Genomic DNA, 18,985 nt, shown 5'->3' with positions numbered 1-18,985 from the left:
GCGTTCTTTTTTTTCTTATTTGGCACAAAGTAATCTCTACAGTATGGACATGACCTTTTAAATGTCTCCAATAGCTCATAAACGTCAGACCCACCAAAATTGCTTAAGTTCATGTCAAGAAAGCTCAAGACGCTTTCACCCGCTGCATGAAGGTAATCTTTAACTGTGACGGTTTTAGAAGCAGCACTTTTGTTTGTCAAGACGTAGCGTACCGACTTCACCATATAGTGGTCTGAAAGACCGGTTTCAATTGTCACAGAAAAGTCGGTCATGCATCGGCTAAAAAACAAGGTCTGATATAGAAGAGCAACTACCCTGAACACGAGTGGGTTGTCTAACCACCTGTTCCAAATTACTGCACATAAATAAGTCCAGCCACTATGATCAAGGACATTGTATTCATTAGAAGTAAACGCGTTCTACCTATTAACACCAGGAAAGTTGAGATCACAAGCAATAATTATTTTTTGTTGTCTAAAACCCGAGACATGGTCACATAAATCTTGCAAAAACTCTGGTGGAGCATCGGGACGGCGGCACACGGCTTCAAGTAATGAGGTTCGTAGAAATACATCTTAGAGACATGGAGCAACCACCTAGAAATGCGGACTACATATGAAATTATTGTAATAAAAGAGAAAGGAACACAAAAGGAGGTCGTATTGGGGCATTCATTCATTAAAGTACCGACCGGCAAGAGTCGAACAGAAGTGCAGGGAACATTTATGGTTAAAAAGGAAAGTGGTAGGGCAGATAACGGTCCTGGGTTTTGTATACTTGTAGACAGGGGCAAAAGTCAGAGAGGAAAACCAAGAAATGGTGCAGTGCATAGAAAATGACATTGATGAACTACGTGAAGAGTGCGATGTATTTATATTAGGTGATATGAATGCGCCCATAGAAGATATGGATGAATACACTGACTCAACAGGCAGATGTCCAATAAATATGTGTGAATAGCATGATTTATTCATTTGCAACAGCACCGAGAACAGCGAAGGGCCAATAACAGGGAATGTGAGAAGGCTAAAATCGGTGATAGATAACACAACGACCTCACATAAGATGTATGGTCGGCTAAGCGGGATAAACATAGATCAATATTGGTCCAAAAGCTTAGGTAGTGATCACAAACTTATCAAGCTCAGTTTTGGGAGACAAATGAAAGTGGAAAGGAAGCATTATAAGCAACCTCACTGTAATATTTATTCAGAAAGGCAAAAAGAAAGAGTTACTGAAGAGATTGCGAAAATAATCACTGAGGATACTAAAACAGAGTGGACGTACACAAACCTAACTAGATTGTTTTAGTTAGAGCTTCCTAAGGTACGAGTCAGAAAAGTTGGAGCTTCTTAAAATACGAACTGGAAAAACGAGACAGAAACCCAAGAACTGGTGATATGAGGAAGTAAAGAGAGCCAGAGTAAGACAGCAAGAAGCCTTCAGGGGGCAAATGTATGCTAAACAAAGGGGTGAACTGGAAGATGATGTCAAAAGAAAATGGGATAACTTTTTGAGCTTCAGAAAGGAAGCGTCCTATCTGATCAGTGAAATGATTGGAAGAAAGATGCCTAATGAATGGCGCAAGTAAACAACAAGGATAAAAAGGTAGTTGCAAAGTTTAGAAACCATGTCAATTCAATGAGTAATAGGACAAGCATGGAACAGATATTTAAAACTACAGATAAAGGGGTCAGACTAGAAGGGGATGAGGCAATGGAATATAACAAAACAATGATGACAGAAAAAATTAAACAACAAGAAAGCGCTCTATGTACTGTACCAGATGAGAATGAACCAATTAGCGCAGTGGCTTCACTAAGACAACGAGAGTGTTGAAGTGTATAGAAAAGGGTTATTAATAGCACATCCCAATTATGCCGATAGAGAAACTAGGACGAAACTTAAACATACAATAGGAGAGGCAGCGAGCAAAGCAATAATGAATGGTAAAGCCCACAATGGGTGGAAACTAAGCAGAATGAGCATGATGTATAAAGGAAAAAAGGGACAAAACCGAAATAAACAGCTACCAACCTGTAACAGGGACATCAGTATTTTACAGGCTGGTGATGCAGATAGTAAAGAAAATACTACACACATGAGTAGAGAATGAGGGAGTGCTGGGAGAACTACAAAATGGGTTCCGTAAGCGAAGGAGGTTGGAGGACAATCTGTTTTCTTTGATGCAGTCTATTGAAACAGCGGAAGAATAACGCAGGCCCCTGTGGCTGGCATTTTTAGATATAAAGGGAGCTTACGATAGTGTGATTCAGGAGGACTTGTGGGGAATACTGGACGCACTATATGTGGGAGAGGCAATAACTAATCCTCTAATGGATATCTATAAAAATGACAAGGTAGTTATTTAATGGAAAGAACGGGTATCTGAACCTATAGAAATACAACGCGGGCTTTGAAAGGGATGTGCCGTGTCACCTTTGTTATTTATGCTGTATCAACAGGGCCTATAAGCCAAATTAGAGGCGAGTCAACTGGGCTTAAGCCTCTCTTATGCCAATCAAAGAAAACAAATTGAACAGTCATTATCAGTATTGATGTATGCAGATGATACAGTATAATAGCCGGCAACAAGGAAGATCTATGGGGATCGATAGACATCGGTGGTAATGAGGGCGATAGGTTATATTTGTAGTTCAGCAAGGGAAAAATCGGCAATCATGATTTTTAATGATAACAAAGGAAGTGGGCGTAAGATAAGGAAGTCACGCTAATATTAGTGAATAAATTCAAATATTTTTTCGTATGAATAAATAGCAAGGCTGAGTACCATAAGAAGCATGAACGATACGTAATGACTAAGGGAAACAGGAATGCAGCTGTAATAAAAAATAGGGCACTGTAGAACTACAATAGGTATGACGTTGTGAGAGGCATTTTGAAAGGTGTCATGGTCCTGAGTTTCACGTTCAGAAAAGCGGTCTTGGCATAAATTCAGAGGTTAAAGCAAGATTGGAAATTAAACGACGTGGCATAGGTGGACTTGCTTTGGCAGCGCAAGGGAATACCCCGTATCAGAAGGTACACGGTGATACGGGATGGACATCATTTGAGTGCAGGGAAGCTAGCAGCAAGATAAAATGTGAGTAGCGATTGAGAAAAACGCGAGAGGAGCGTTGGGATAGGAAAGTTTTCAGCTACTTGTACGTGAAGAATGTAGATTCTTAATGGAGGAAGTGAAATAAAAAATTGTCTAGAAAAAATTTAGACAGCAATAGAATACCAAGCCTAAATTAAGCATTGGTTGAGGAGAAGGTAAATAAAACAGAGAGGGACATGTGAAATTCTCGAATGCTTGCGAAATCATCACTGGAGATCTAAGTTCAAGCAGGAAATTGCAAACAAAAAGATCCACGATGATTCGTGTGGTAGTTCTCTGCTGTTCTAGGCCACAATGGGAGTATTGCAGATCAAGACGTACCGAGCCAAACATAAAGTCACAGACAAGTTATGCAGTGCGTGTGAAAGGAAGGGGGAGAATGCTAAACATTTCATAATGTTTTGTAAAGGGCTCCACCCTATAGTCCAAGATAATGATGCCGAATTTTTCAAAACATTGGTGCTTAAGGACAGTGAAGGCAAAATAGACTTTAAATGGGTAGAAATAATCAGGAGCACGCCATATGATTGGTGGCTACAATCAACGCGCGCATGACCTTCAATGCTTAAACACATAGCGATAGTACTTAACTTTGTGGCTGGGTGGCGTGATCCATCGCCCGATCTAAAGGGCACAGCCGGACACATCCATCCTTCCATCCATACACCGTTTGCACATTTCCGACAATTTCGTCGGGCAAGTTGGTCCTCGTTTTTTTCATTGCGGTTGTTTTTCACACCAATGCTTCTGTATGCACTCCCATGGTGCGAAAACAAAGTCATTGCTTCGTCCCGGGGTGCACTACAGGCTACAAGTCAGGTTGTTTGGCGTTCCGAAGGACGAAGCTCTGCAGAGTGGTGAAGAGCAATCCCTAGCGCTGACAAGCTGCTTCACAAAAACTTGGCTGTGTGCGAGCTGCACTTCGACGAGAGGTACATCTCCCGGCACTTTGAGCTCACTGTAAACGGCAAAATGATTCGCGTGTAAATGGGTAGTTACATAGGCGTGCTTGCCGTTCAGTCGTAGCGGGGGGGGGGGGGGGTGAAGGTTCATTGCAGGGCTTGCCCGCTCTGTTATTTCATTGTATGAGGCAGATTTTGTGCACTCTTCTTTAGATGAATAAAAGAGTGCCCCACTGCCCAGAAAATGTATATAGCAGAGTAACACCCCCCAGGTGACTCGGAGAGGGGGGGGGGGGGGGCGCCCACCTCCTTTGGCCCCCTCGTCAAGACGCCTCTGGCTTGGCTTTTCGGAGAAGCTCTTCGAAGTCGTAGACGTCCTTGAAATCCTTTTTTAAAGTGGTTTAGCCAGAAGGAGCTTCAGAGTGACAGCTTGAAAAACCTTGTTTTTTTTTAATAAAAAAATGTCACACTGAGCTGCACGCAACACGGTCAGAGCCTCACCAATCAAGTGAACAAGTTTTTTTCTGCTAAGCCACTAGCGTCTTTACACAAAGGCACTCCACAAGGAACGAGCATCTTCCCGTCAAAGAAGGAAGTACCTGAAGCTCAGGCACATCATCTAGGCTCTCAGCCCAAGGAATGTTCTGTGGGGCGCTTGTCAACAATAAAACTTCTTTTCTTCGGGATAAAGAAAGACGCTCAACCAATTATTAAGAAAGCATTGTTGTAAACAGATAGTGAGTCACTACTCGGAAATACGTTGTATGACCAGTGTGGAGAAAATGAAAGGTTTTCATCCAGATTATTAAGAAAGCATTGTTGTAAACAGATAGTGAGTCACTACTCGGAAACACGTTGTATGACCAGTGTGGAGAAAATGAAAGGTTTTCATCCAGATACCGCTCGTGATTCTCGCCTCTGAGTTTGACGTTACGAATGATGGGGTTTTATTTAAAGATTAGTGCTTGAGGAAATTATGCTTCGCGTTGAAAGTGTTGCAAGCAATGACTTACTTCTTAGTTCATCGTTATGCTTTTCTACCACTTCACATCGATAAATGTTTCGGTGCTGTTACGCGCCCATTTTAGGCACCCTATCAATATTACAGTTCAGTCGCGCACCCGCGTAGGCATTCTGTAAATGTAGAAGCTAATTAACATAATGTCTCAGTCGCCATTTGAAACCACGCAGGAGCACGACAATATATTTTAAACGTTTCACATTACCCACGCGCGTGTTTGATAACAGTCTCTGCGCAGCAGATCGCCGGATGAGGTGACGTGAATGGGATGGATGGGTGGTTGTATTCGGCTGTGGCCTGTAGATCGGGTGGTGGTTCATGACACCTAGTCATAAATTTAAGTACTGTCGTTCGGGGTTTATGTTGAATTTCACTTGCGCTTCGATTGTAGCCACCAATCAGTTAGCCTCCTCCTAGTTATTTCTACCCCCTTAAAGTGTGTTTTGCCTTTATTGTCCCTAAACCCCAATGCTTTCAAAAACTCGCTGCCATTATCTTCGACTACTGAGCGGAGCCCCTTACAGAACATTATCAAATGTGCGGCCATTTTCTCTTCCTCTCCACACGCACTACATACCGTGTCTGTGCCTTTGTATTTTGCTCGGTAAGTCTTGGTCCACAATACTCTCGTTCTAGCTTCGAAAAGCAGAGAACTACCCTGAGAATCATCGTAGATGTTTTTCCTTTTAATTTCCCGTTTAAACGTTCGCTAGGTATCCAGTGATGATTTCGTTGGTATTCCCAGCTTTCACATGTTTCTCACCTTACCTTACCTCCTTTTTTTTCTTTCTCACCTCCTTACCTTCTTCTTAACCAATGTTTCCCTTTAGCTTGATTCTCTGCCATTGCATAAACACTTGCTGGACAATTTTCGAGCTCGCTTCTTCCATTTGGTATCAACATTATTTATGTACAATTAGCTTGAAACTTTCCTAGCCCAACGCTCCTCTTCCATTTTACTTAATCGCTCCTCGAATTCTGTTTTGCTGCTTGCTTCCCTGCACTCAAATGATGTCCATCTCATGTCAACCTGTAACCCCGGATATGGGGTATTCCCATGTGCTTCCAAAGCAAGCCTACCTATGCCACGTTGTTTCATTTCCAAGCTTGCTTGAACTTCTGACTTCATGCACAAGACCGCAATGCCGAACGTCAAACCCGAAAACATGACACCTTTCCAAATCTCTCTCACAGCGTCATACCCATTGTAGTTCTACAGGGCTCCATTCTTCAGTACAGCGGCATTCCTGGTGCCGTTAGTCATTACGTATCTTTCGTGCTCCCTCAGATACTCAGCCCCGTTATTTATCCATACGCCCATGTATTTGTATTTATCCCCTATTTCTAGCGTGACTTCCTGTATCTTACGCTCACTGCCTTTGCTATTATCAAAAATAATGATTGCTGATTTTTTCTCTGCTGAACTTCAAATGTAACCTATCTCCCTCATTTCCACAGATGTTTATCAATTCCTGCAGATCTTTCTTGTCGTCGGCTATAATAATATATCATCTGCATCCATCGATTTTGTTAATGACTGTTCAATGTGCTTTCCTTGCTTGGCTTATTAGGAGAGGATATATCTGAGTCGTCTCCCCTCTATATTTGCTTCTACTTCTTGAAGATATAGCATAAATAACGAAGGTGACAAAGGACATCCCTGTCGAAGCCCGCGTTGTATCTCTATGGGTTCAGATGCCTGTTCTCCCCATTTGATAACTGCCCTGTTACATTTAGTGATATCCTTTAGACGATTAGTTATTTCATCTTGAACATCTAGTATGTCTCGTATTTTCTACAAGTCTTCTTGAATCACACTATCGTAAGCTCACTTTATATATAAATATGCCAGCCACAAGGCTCTGCGTTCTTCTTCCGCCATTTCAATAGACTGCATCAATGAAAACAGATTGTCCTCCAACATCCTTCATTTACGGAACCCATTTTGGTATTTCTCCCAGCACTCCCTCATTCTCCACCCATGTTTGTAGTCTTTCCTTCCATTGTATCTGCATGACCAGCCTGTACACTACTGATGTCACTGTTATAGGACAGTAGTTGTCTATATCGGCTTTGTCCCCCTTTTCTTGATAGATCATGTTCATCCTCCTTAGTTTCCATCCTTTGGGACCTTCACTATGCATAATTGCTTTGCTCTGCTTCTCTTAATGTTTGCTTAAAGTTTGGTCCTAGTTTATTATGTGAGAAAGAAGATAGACACACGCAGAAGCGCATTGCTATCGCCTGGCTCGTTCGGCTGTTCGCTCCCTTGCTACGGTTTGCGTGCTGGCGGTCGCCGTGTTCCTCAATAAACCCCCTAACAAGTGGTGGAGCTGCTGGGTAGTGACAACCTCGAACTTTGCAGCCGGAAGCTCAAGCTAGCATCTGCAATGCCGGATGAAGTGCCGAATCAATCGCAGCAACAACCTGCTGCCATGGTGCCCACATTGGTATACCCTGGCCGATCGCGTCAATGCGACACACAAATCTTGAGTGGTACAGAAGAGGAGGATGTTGAAGACTGGCTCACCGAATACGAACGGTTAAGCGTGATCAACCGCTGGGATGACGCCGTGAAGCTCAACTACGTGTCATTTTATTTGAGCGGCGCCGCCAGCGTCTGGCATCGAAACCACCTACGTGACTTTCCGACGTAGGCTGCATTCAAAAAGCACGTGACGGAAGTATGCGGGCGCCCCGCTGTTCGCGAGCTTCGAGCCGAGCACTGATTGCGTGGCTACGCGCAGCAGAATGGCGAAACATTCACCACCTACATTGAAGACGTTGTTGACCTGTGTTGAAAGGAATGTGAATGAGAAGGCTGTTTTTTATTTGAGACTTCCTGCCGTGGTACTTTTATATTTTCGATTGATTTAATTTGCTCCAACCGTTTCATCCATATCTTGCTCTGATAAGCGATCTTCATTAGAAATTCCAGACTTCCAGAGCTTTTGTATCGCTATGTTTGCTCTTACTGTTACAGGTGTTAGAAATCCCAATGGATCGAATATATAGGCACTTTCTTGAAGTACTGCTCGCTTAGTCAGCCTTTCACTTCTGTTGTCACCTATTTTTTCACACGATAACACAAAGTATTGTCATCTGTGTTCCATATCATTCCTAGAATGTTGATTTCACTTCATGATGTAGGAACAGCGTCTCGATTCTCTGAAAAATGTTTCCTCATCTCTTCACTATTCGATGTCCACTTCCTTAGGTTCATTCCTGGTCTTCGAAAAATTTCCTTTGCGTCTCAATACAAACCTTTGGCTTGACTCTCGTGCGTTGCTCCATCCATGACGTCATCGATGTTATTTGAATTTCGAACTTTATCTACCATTTTGGAAACTTTTCCTGTTCTTGATTCAAGTGATGCTGTATAGTTGCTGCCAGCAAGAAACTGCTTGGCGTTGTACCAAACGTCACTCTGGTTATTCTCAATGCAACGACGTTTTCTTTAGTCAAGTCGAAGTGCTCGTTTTTTTTACCACAAAAAAAAATGAAGGGCGTATCAATCTTCTTCGTGAACACTGATCTGCAGGAATGCCTTCTCCACGTCTGCCCTCATTGCAACTGAGTGTTTGCGAAAGTTCATTATCAGTGCCAGTATGTCCGGACTCAAATTTTGTCTAGCTTCTAGGTTTCCATTCAACGACATTCCCGTTGCGAAACGATGTTTCGATTCATGGTGAACAAGATGCAGGCTTACATTCACGATGTAACGATGGCCTGTACCTTGTCGGTAGCTCTCGGCTCCATGGCTGCCGCTCCAGGTGGCACGTATGCTGCTTTCACGACGAAGCGTCAAACACTATCCTAAGAGTTGTTGTCAGTTGATCTTCTCTATTGACTGCTTGATGTAGCATGTAGTAAGGAACGTGCTCAAATTCATCCGACGTCGCTAGCTAAGCCACTCCCTATGTAAAGCATTTTTCATAGCATTGTATCTTTTTCTTAACGCCGAGTCATTCTGAAGTCTTCTAGATGCTTGCACCAATCTTCTAATTGCTACTTCCTGGTTGCCTTCCTGTTCACTGCTTCCTTCCATGGTAGTCTTGCTTTGTATCTATCTCCATCCCTCTCCACCGTCTTTTCAAATGATGCAAAAAAGTGGTCAACTCTATAAAGCCTGTTCTTCGTTTTTGTTATTTCAGTGTTTTCGAGCTCCCAAAATTTTTGAATTGCATCCGTTATCTCGTCTGCTCTTTTTGTAGCGTGAAGAACCAAGACTGATTGTCCAGGTGCAATCCAACCTAAAATGCTTTCTACTAGCAATGTGTGTTCATCTAACCTTTTTACACGTCCTGTTATTGCCTCCCAGTAGAAATAAGATCCTTGGAGTTAGCTTGTTTTCTGCGTTGTACGTTTTTCATGGTTGTCATAAGTGATTTTATTCCCATTTTCTTCATATAGGACTTTGAGTTGTCGTGAGCGCTAGAGAGTCTAATCTTTGATATCATGTTTATTTCAATAGCCACCATTACTAGCGATTCCTCGTCTGGATTTTCCTTCAGTGCAACTTCAACAACGTTCATAACACTTTCGCTTTCTTTTCCTCCAAATGATCCAACTGTTAGTTTTTTTTGCAAAGTACCTTGCAACCAATTCTTCGTGACAGACTGCTTTGTATGAAGGATCTTTGGCTTCCGCTGTCGAATAAAATTCTTGCGTAATCTCCTTTACCTTCACCTTCTGCCGATGCTACGCCCATCTCTAATAGCACACGGTGGCGTTCTTCTTGCAGTACACTATAGGCTAGCAGGTTGCACGATTTGTTAACAGCCATATAGTCGTTTCGTTCCTCACTTTTGTCATCATGCTTGCCGCCTTCACTGGGCTTTGTTCTGCACATGGTTGCGTGTCTTGCTCTGCAACGTTTACAAACTACCGCGGATTTACAAACTTTTGCGTTGTGATTTCGCCTTGTGCACCGAAAGCACCTGTTTTCTTCTCTAAGATTTTCCTTTTTGCCATCGTATTTTAGTGATCTCCTACAGTCTTCAGTACTGTGAATGGTTAGATCACAGAAGCAACATCTTTTTGGAATGGAGCTCTGAAATGCAGAAGCCTTGCGTGTTAAGTTGGATCTGTTAGTCCATTTTCTTCAAGGTCTGTCTTCCCCGTCCTCGAAACTTTCTAGCGACTCTCTGCACCTCAATTGTTCTTGCAAAAATGCTATCAATACATTTAGTGTATCTTCACTAGAACCAATGTTGCTTTCTTCTTCCGAAATTCCTGCTCTCTTTTGCGTACATTTCCATCTCTTCTCGTAAAATTGGTATTCAATGTACCATTCTTGTGGCGTGCACGCTTTAAGATCTGCATAAGCACTGTAGCGTACGAACGAGCTGTAACTCCAAGCGCTTCCAATGCGTTCGTGAGCACTTGCACTTTCTGGCAAAGTTCGCGTAAACCCTTGACATCTTTTGGATCCCTAACTGGTTCCAACTGGATCAATTCATTCATATGACTTTCTTTCAAATGTTCTTCCTTGTCACACTCCTCTTTCCGCAGCTGAGCAGCTCTCTGGTAATCTTTATCGAAGTATTGTAGTCCTTCAATAAAAACTGCTGCCTTTCCATATAGAAAGAGATTAAGTAGTGGAACTTTTGACTTTCTGGTCAGTTCTCAATAATGTATTGCTCTTTCAAACTGCGTTCAAAATCTTTGCCACGTCAGCTTGTTGCCGTCAAACCTGAACATATATCTTTTGGGCAGTTTCACATAGTAATCAGTAATCTGAATTCCTGACACTGTTGGTTCAGTTCTTGTAATTTCCATAGACGGCTGTCCATCATGCACTGTGACTCTTAACTTCTTGATGTAGAACTGTATTCTTGAAGTGGCCGTAATAATCTTCATATTGTATTCCACTACCTTCGCGAATTCACCTGCTGTCTTTCTTTTGTTATAAATGACTCCATCTGCACATTTGCCTCTGTCAAACTCTCTGTGATGTTGCCCGTTGATTTGGCTGAGGGTAATGCTTAGGGAGTCTGCGCCTTCTCCATCATTCATATTCCGTTACGCCTCTGTTATGAGATTCGTAATCTGCGCCCACAACGTTTTCCTCTTCTGCGAAACGATGTTTCGATTCATGGTGAACAAGATGCAGGCTTACATTCACGATGTAACGATGGCCTGTACCTTGTCGGTAGCTCTCGGCTCCATGGCTGCCGCTCCAGGTGGCACGTATGCTGCTTCCATTTTTTCAGTTGGGGCTCCGGCGTCCCGGTTTTGTCGACGAGAAATGTTGGTCACAGCACCATGCTGTAGCGAATAGACCGAGGAGCACGACAGTTAGAACTGTTTATTTTTGATGATGTAAACGTGAACATGATGATGATATGTGTTCTTGTCTTCTAGTCTTGTCTTGTCTTGTCGCCTAGGATATCTTGGCTCATACCCACATGGGGGATTGGCCACACTGTACCTCATAATAGATAATTTTTTACAACGCTTGCCAAAAAAAGAAAGAGAAATCAGATAGGAACAATAATAATGTTCCTTTATGAAAACGTGAAATAGTGCAGAAAAATGTGAGGAACCAGAATATATAAAACAAAGTAACAAGAATGAGGAAGGGGGACAAAGAATAGGATATATCTGGCAGTACCACTGGCAGCGTATCCTTCCGGTTGCCTGTTAAATAAATTTATGTAGCGCTGAGAGAATAGCACTGTGGCCCACACCCAACTGACTGGCTCCAAATGATAATAGAGTGGATGTATTGACTGGCAATCCGAGCATACCAATCGGTCTTTCAAGAATTATTCGTCGCAGTGAGGCGAAGCGGCGGCATCTGAGAAGAAATTGATCTATTGTTTCCGGTTCATTGCAAAGTGCACATAGGTTAGTTAATGAAAATCTTGATTTGTTGAGATAAAAATTAAACTGAGGAACTCTACAGCGAAAGCTTGTGAGGGTCACCTCACATTGACGGCAAAGGCAGTTTGCGGGGTTCCATGTGAATTGCAAGTGCCGCAATTATTTCAATTGTAGAAGAGACGTTTCGTTGATTTTTAAGATTAACAGGCGTTTGAATCGTTCGGCAGTAATAAAAGGAAACTGTGCGGCTACTAGCACCACCGGAAAATTTAAAGGTGCCGAAGCGAGCGAATCAGCAATTTCATTTAGTACAATTGCAGCATGCCCCGGGACCCAAATAAACTGAACTTCTGATAGGCTGTCCGGTATGAGAGACCAAAATATCCTGAGAAGAGGAGACTGCTTTGCGGACGTTAGATGTGTACATACAGACAAAGAATCCGTAATAATAATGACTTTTGATTGCTGATAATTTACTTTTCGAAGAGCCAATGTAACAGCCAGGAATTCTGCGAGATAAATTGGTGTGAAGTCAGGCAATCGAAGCGCAAAAGACCATTTAGGCTGATGAGAAAAAATACCTACTCCAGCCTTCTGAAGATTTTGCGTTGCATCCGTTGAAATTACTACGTATTTAGGAGAATGACTGAGATGGTCTTGAAGGAGGCCCTCCAGAACATGCTTTGGAAGTAACTTGGCATTTTTCGGGAAATTATCATTGGAAATTAAGTCAACTGGCAGCGAGAATTGGGTTTGGGGAGTTTTTCCGTCTTCTTTTCTTTCATCTTCCTCTTTCTACACACCCTTGTTGACTGGTATTCTGTTCCTTTTTTATGAAGTACTATAGTAGCAATTGATCCCCTGTAGATTTTTTCCAGGATGTTTATATATGCTTCGGCAACGCCTCAGTTTCGCAGTATCTGCACGACTGCTGATATTTCAACAGAATCGAATGCCTTCTCGTTTTCTATGAAGACTATGTGTAGTGGTTGGCTGTATTGCGAGCATTTATCTATTACCTGATTGATAGTATGAATGTGATCCACTTTTGAGTAGCCTGTTCAAAATTCTGCTTGTTTCTTTGGTTGGTTGAATCCTATGGTTGCCTTAATCCTGTTAGCAATTACCTTTGTAAACAGCTTGTATACGACGGAGAGCAAGCTGATCGGCCTGTAATTCTTCAAATCCCTGTCATCTTTTTTCTTACGTATTAACTTGATAGCATTCTTGCAAGATTTTGGTACTCTTCCTGTAAGGAGACGCCTTATGGACAGGGTGGATAGTTTTTCTAACACAAACTGTTCTCCATCTTTCAGCAGATCTGATATTACTTAATCCTCACCAGCAGCTTTACCTTTTTGCATGCTCTTCAAGGCTTTTCTAACTTCTTCTATCATTACTGGTGGGGTGACATCTGGGTTACTGCTAGTGCTTATATTAAAGTCGTGGTGGTCCAGGCTACTGCAATGATCTCTTTAAACTCCTCCGCTATTTTAACTCTCCTATCCATATTGGTAGATATTTTGCCTTCCTTGTCCTTTAGTGCATGCATCCAATTTTCGTCTATCCCAAGTTTCCTCTTAACTCCTTGGACACTTCCTCTGTTCTTCAGACCGTGTTTAATTCTCTCCATGCTATGCGTTCTTACATCGAATACCTTACTCTATTAATCAACTTTGAAAGCTCCACCAACTCTATTTCATCTATTGTACTTCAGGCTTTCATCCTTTGACGCTTCTTAATGAGATTCTTTGTTTTCTGGGACAGCTTCCAGTGTACTATCTAACTACCGTATCTTCAACTTTGACTGCATACTCCGCAATAATTCTCGCCAGATTATTATTGACTGCGCCAACGCTAAGGCTGATTTCATCAGTAAGGGTTGAGTACCTTTTCTGAAGTGAGGCTCTGAATTCCTCTGCTTTCCCTCTAAGTGCTAGCTTGTTGATTGTTTTTTTTTGCGTATCAGTTTCTGTCGTTCCTTCTTCAAGTCTCGTCGAATTCGAGACCGTGCCATTCTATGGTCACTGCATAGTACCTTGCCAATCACTTCCACATCCTGCACGATGCCTGAGTGTGCACTCAGTATAGAGTATATTTCGTTCTTATTTTCTCCTTAGGGCTCCTCCATGTCCGCTTACGGTTCCCTCGCATTTGGTAGAAGGTATTCGAAATCAGTAAATTATTGCATTCGGCGAATTCTACTAGTAGCTTCCCTCTGGCATTTCTAGTGCGGATGGCATAATCTCTTACTGCCTGGTCTCCAGCCTGCTTCTTCCCTACTTGTGCATTGAAGTCTACCATCAATATAGTATACTGTGCGTTTATCTTACTCACTGCCGATTCCACTTATCCATAGAAGCTTTCAACTGACGCGTCATAATTGCTGTATGCAGGTGCGTAGGCCTGTACTACCTTCATATTGTATCTCTTACTGAGTTTATTTACAATAGCTGCCAGCCTTTCGTTATTGCCAATGTATTCCTCTACGTTGCCAGCTATGTTTCTGTGTATAAGGAGCCCCACTTCCAGTTCTCTTCTGTCAGCAGAGCCCCGATAGCAAACGACGTGCCCATTTTGTAGCACTATATACACTCTATAAAATATCGAGTAAAAAGGGTGCCTTTTTCTCCCACAACAATAATCGTCATCAGACTTGCGTGCGCTTCCTTTTTGAAAACTCGGCGCTGGCCACTTTCCTATCGAGAATGCAATGTAACCCTGATAATGGGCATGTCGATCGTGACCGAAATGTACCGGGCGCGGGGCGATAGCGCAAGGATGGAACGCAATATAGATGAGAATTATTGTTGTGGGACAAAAATACACGCTTTTTACTCGCACGTTTTTTAGAGTATAGGCCTCATCTGCCTTCCTAACCTCGCAGAGATTTATTACATCCCATTTATTGCCCTCTAGCCCCTCGAATAGTACAGCTAGACTTGCCTCAGTAGGTAAGGTTCTAGCGTGAAACGTTGCGAAGTTCAGGTTTCAATGTCGGTCTGTCCCGATCCAGAGATTCTTAGCACCCTCGGCTCCGTGGCAGACCTGACCGCCGCCGGGGTCAGTTGCTTCGCAGCTGCTGGGGACTGAGGGCCGTGAGTTAATTGACGTATAAATGAGGGAGATGGTGGCCAGATACTGCACTAGGTTGGCCTATCCTTCTCTAATGAGGGAGCACGTTACAGGTGGTGGTCACTGGCGAGGCCACACCCAAGGCCTCTTATTCCATTTCTATCACCACGCGGAATCATCAAAATATGGTTGAGAACTGCGCGGCACCATGATTCGCACCACAGACTTCCTGCATGCGAGGGTGATGCTCTAACCACTACGCCATATATATATATATATATATATATATATATATATATATATATATATATATATATATTTATATATATATATATATATATATATTGCAATGAATAAATGAATCTGAATAACGGACGCTCCGCTGGAATTGAAGAAGACGATGATGATCGGTGGCAGTAGTAGTAGCTCGCGCACGCCACTCGCGATTAGCCAGAACTGCCTGATAAAGCACATTTTGCCAAGCTGCGTCTGAACCTTTTTCGACGTACAACACCTGTATTTTAAGTGGTGGAGGAGCCGGCGTTCCCACCAACCTGGAACTTCGCAATCAGACGCTTCCCTCATCGTTCACTATGACTGCTCCGGGCCCTTCTCAAGCTGCCTTACCAACGGCAGTCTACTGTACTGGCGTACCTCGGCAACGCGACCCACCCATTTTTCGCGGCAACGACGAACAAGACGTCGAAAACTGGCTCGTTGAGTACGAAATCGTAAGCGCTTCCAACAAGTGGAACGCCTGTGACCAGCTCACAAACGTGCACTTTTACCTCGCTGATGTGGCCAGCCTCTGGTTCAAGAACTACGAAGGCGAAATCACCAACTGGTCCGCCTTCAAGACCACCGTTGCCGTGGTCTCGGTCGTCCCGCCGTGCGCCGGCTTCGCGCGGAACAGCGTCTCCGTAGTCGAGTGTAGCGCAGAGAGGAGACCTTTACAAGTTACATTGAAGAGTTCTTGTCTCTTTGCAAGTGCGTCGATGAATCTCTAACTGAACGCGACAAAATCAAGCACATCATCAAAGGAGTTGACGACGATACCTTCCAGATGCTCATCGCTAGGGATCCACAGACCGTCACCGATGTTGTCCAGCTCTGTCAGGAGTACGACGAGATGCGTAAGCAGCGTGTCTCGACGCGCAGGCCGCTGAAGATACGGTTGAAGTTTCCGCTGTCGTGCACGACGTCACTGCTGATCACACCGTCTTACTGCCCCACATCAAACAATTCATTCGTGAAGAAGTTGCGCGTCAGCTTTCTCTTGTGGCCGAAGCATCCGCGCCAGTGACCTCGTTAGACCCACGTTTACGCCAGGTCATTGAGACACAGGTCACGCAGGCACTGCCTCCATCGCCATCCGTCCCTAAGCCGCTGACCTACGCTGCCGTTGTTGCTAGACCCCTAGCCCCACCTTTCTCTGGCGCATACCGGGGCACCGGGTCCTCCTACCCTACGACGCTGCCTACATACACGGCATCCCATCCCGTTTCGCCACCTGCACCCTCTGTCTTTAACCCATGGCGCACCTTGGACAATCGACCCATCTGTTTCGCATGCGGTTTCGTGGGACATACAGCACGCTACTGTCGCCGTCGCAACTTGCAGCCTCCAGACCATGGGAATTCTGCACATTACCAAGCTGCCCAGAATCCCCAGCGACCATCTTCTCCTATCAGCAACTCATTGTCCCCACGATGCCCTGTCGATTCTCGCCGGTCATTACCACCCCGTCGCCGATCTGTCTCCCCGATGCTTCGGCGCACGAGCCCCACTTGAGAGGAAAACTGACAGCCGCAGTTCCGGAGGCAAGAACTGCGTCGTCATCGAACTTTCTAAGACCTCCTCTTTGTCCGACCCACGAAATTGATGTGCTAGTAGAAGGTGTTGCTGTACGTGCACTTGTCGACAAAGGTGCCGTCGTTTCTGTAATTACTGAAAAACTATGTCGCGATTTGAGAAAAGTTACAACGCCACTTACGAATCTTGCTCTGCGTACAGCCACCTCCCATTTCATCGCGCCGACAGCTAAGTGCACAGCACGCGTTTTTATTCAAGATGTTTGGTACGCCGTCAACTTTGTTGTTCTCCCACGTTCATCTTACGACGTCATACTAGGATGGGATTTCCTTTCTACCCATCAGGCCCTCGTCCACTGCGCTCGTGCTGAACTCACGTTGATGAATCCGTGCCTTGATATCGACCACCACAGTCCCTCGAAAGTGTTTGCCGCAGCTGACGTCCACATCGTGCCGTTGTCCGCCGTCCTAGTGCCTGTGTTTTCCCCTGCTGCCACTAACTCGACGCTCCTATTCCAGCCAACTATAGCTAGAGTGCAACACCCAACCATTGTCCATCCGTTTGCCGTCATCAACTTTTTCAATGGTTCGGCGGTACTTTATGCGCGCAACGTTTCTGCTTGCCCATACATCCTGCTACGCGGCAAATGTCTGGGAAGCCTCGAGACCTTGAATTGTATTTTCGAAGACCCGATCTATCCAGACAAGCCATTTTTACCGACTTGTGCCAATACACCTGCAACTGACGCTAATGAACCTATGGATGTATTCCGCAAGTCAATTGAATGCAACCTCACGCCTGGGCAGCAGGAAAAGCTGATCAAGCTCCTACAGCGTTTTCGGACCTCGTTTGACCAAAATCTGCCTTCCCTAGGTCGTGCGTCATCTGTTGTTCATCGTATAGATACCGGTCAAGAGACGCCATTACGGCAGCGTCCATGTCGTGTGTCAACTACCGAACGCCGTGCCATATGCTGACACATGGCATAATCGAACCGTCAAGCAGTCCCTGGGCCTCCCCAGTTGTGTTGGTGGAGAAGAAGGACGAATCCTTGAGGTTTTGCATGGACTACCTACGTCTCAACCGAATTACGCGCAAGGATGTCTATCCACTGACACGCATTGACGACGCCTTGGACTGCCTACAGGGAGCCAAATTTTTCTCTTCTTTAGATATGCGCTCTGGATACTGGCAGGTACCCATGGCAGAGGCCGATCGCGAGAAAACAGCTTTCATCCCGCCCGACGTACTTTACGAATTCACAGTCATGCCCTTCGGCCTCTGCAGCGCGTCAGCTACTTTCGAGCGAATGATGGACTGTAATCTTCGAGGCCTCAAATGGAACGTTTGCCTTTGTTATTTAGATGACATTGTCGTCTTTTCAACTGATTTTGCAACCCATTTAACCCACCTCGAGAGAGTCCTCGCGTGTATTTCTGCCGCGGGGCTGCAACTGAATCTGAAGAAGTGCCATTTCGCCGCTCGAAAGCTTACGATCCTTGGCCACGAGGTTTCAAAAGACGGCATTCATCCCGACCCTGCCAAACTTACAGCCGTTTCAGCGTTTCCCAAACTGACCACCATGAAAGAGCTCCGAAGCTTCATAGGCCTGTGCTCTTACTTCCGGCGCTTCGTTCGCAATTTCGCGACGATCATCGCTCCTTTGACCAAGCTCCTCCCCAGCTCTAGAGACCTTTCAGCCTGGTCTGCCACCTGTGACGATTCTTTCAATGAACTGTGCCGCCTCCTCACGTCGCCGCCTATTCTGCGACACTACGACCTATCGGCACCCACAGAGATCTACACCGACGCTAGTGGTGTCGGGCTAGGAGCTATTCTTGCACAGAAGAAACACGGTTTCCAAGGGTACGTGGTTGCCTACGCAAGCCGCACTCTTAGTAGTAGTAGTAGTAGTAGGATTTTTATTTACAGTAAGCCGGATACAGAGCTCACTGCAGGGGCAAAGGGCTAAAGGCGAACAGCCTGACAAAGGCCCTTGTCCCTCCGCAGTTCGTGACAGTGGAAAGCTTAAACAATATATATATTCAATACATTGGTTTCAAGCAACCTGAAATTGTAAACACAAAATTCAAACATAAATAGCATAAGAAGTTTACATAACACATTTTAAGATTTAGAGGTCACTCTCGTTATAATTCACAACAAAACATTATCAATGAAACAACATCGAAAACAGACACAAAATGCATGCGGATACAATGAATT

General features: G+C 44.3%; 1 protein-coding gene across 10 annotated transcripts in view; it reads right to left on the bottom strand.

The window, feature by feature from the left end:
- LOC119178037 (chitinase-like protein 4) overlaps positions 1-18,985 on the bottom strand; it is an 820,670-nt gene that overhangs the window by 14,556 nt on the left and 787,129 nt on the right. For 5 of the 10 annotated variants that reach the window (XM_075891613.1, XM_075891595.1, XM_075891584.1 and 2 more), the window contains one exon: positions 11,153-11,314. The exons of the other annotated variants lie outside the window; for them this stretch is intronic. In XM_075891613.1, the coding sequence (XP_075747728.1) occupies positions 11,168-11,314 (147 nt within the window). In that variant the 3' untranslated portion in view covers positions 11,153-11,167. Of the gene's footprint in view, positions 1-11,152; positions 11,315-18,985 lie in introns of those variants that run through there. 10 annotated transcript variants of the gene reach the window in all.

Source organism: Rhipicephalus microplus, chromosome 1 (genome assembly GCF_043290135.1).
Source record: "Rhipicephalus microplus isolate Deutch F79 chromosome 1, USDA_Rmic, whole genome shotgun sequence".
NCBI classification, from domain to species: Eukaryota; Metazoa; Arthropoda; class Arachnida; order Ixodida; family Ixodidae; genus Rhipicephalus; species Rhipicephalus microplus.
This window is presented reverse-complemented; position numbering and strand designations above follow the sequence as displayed.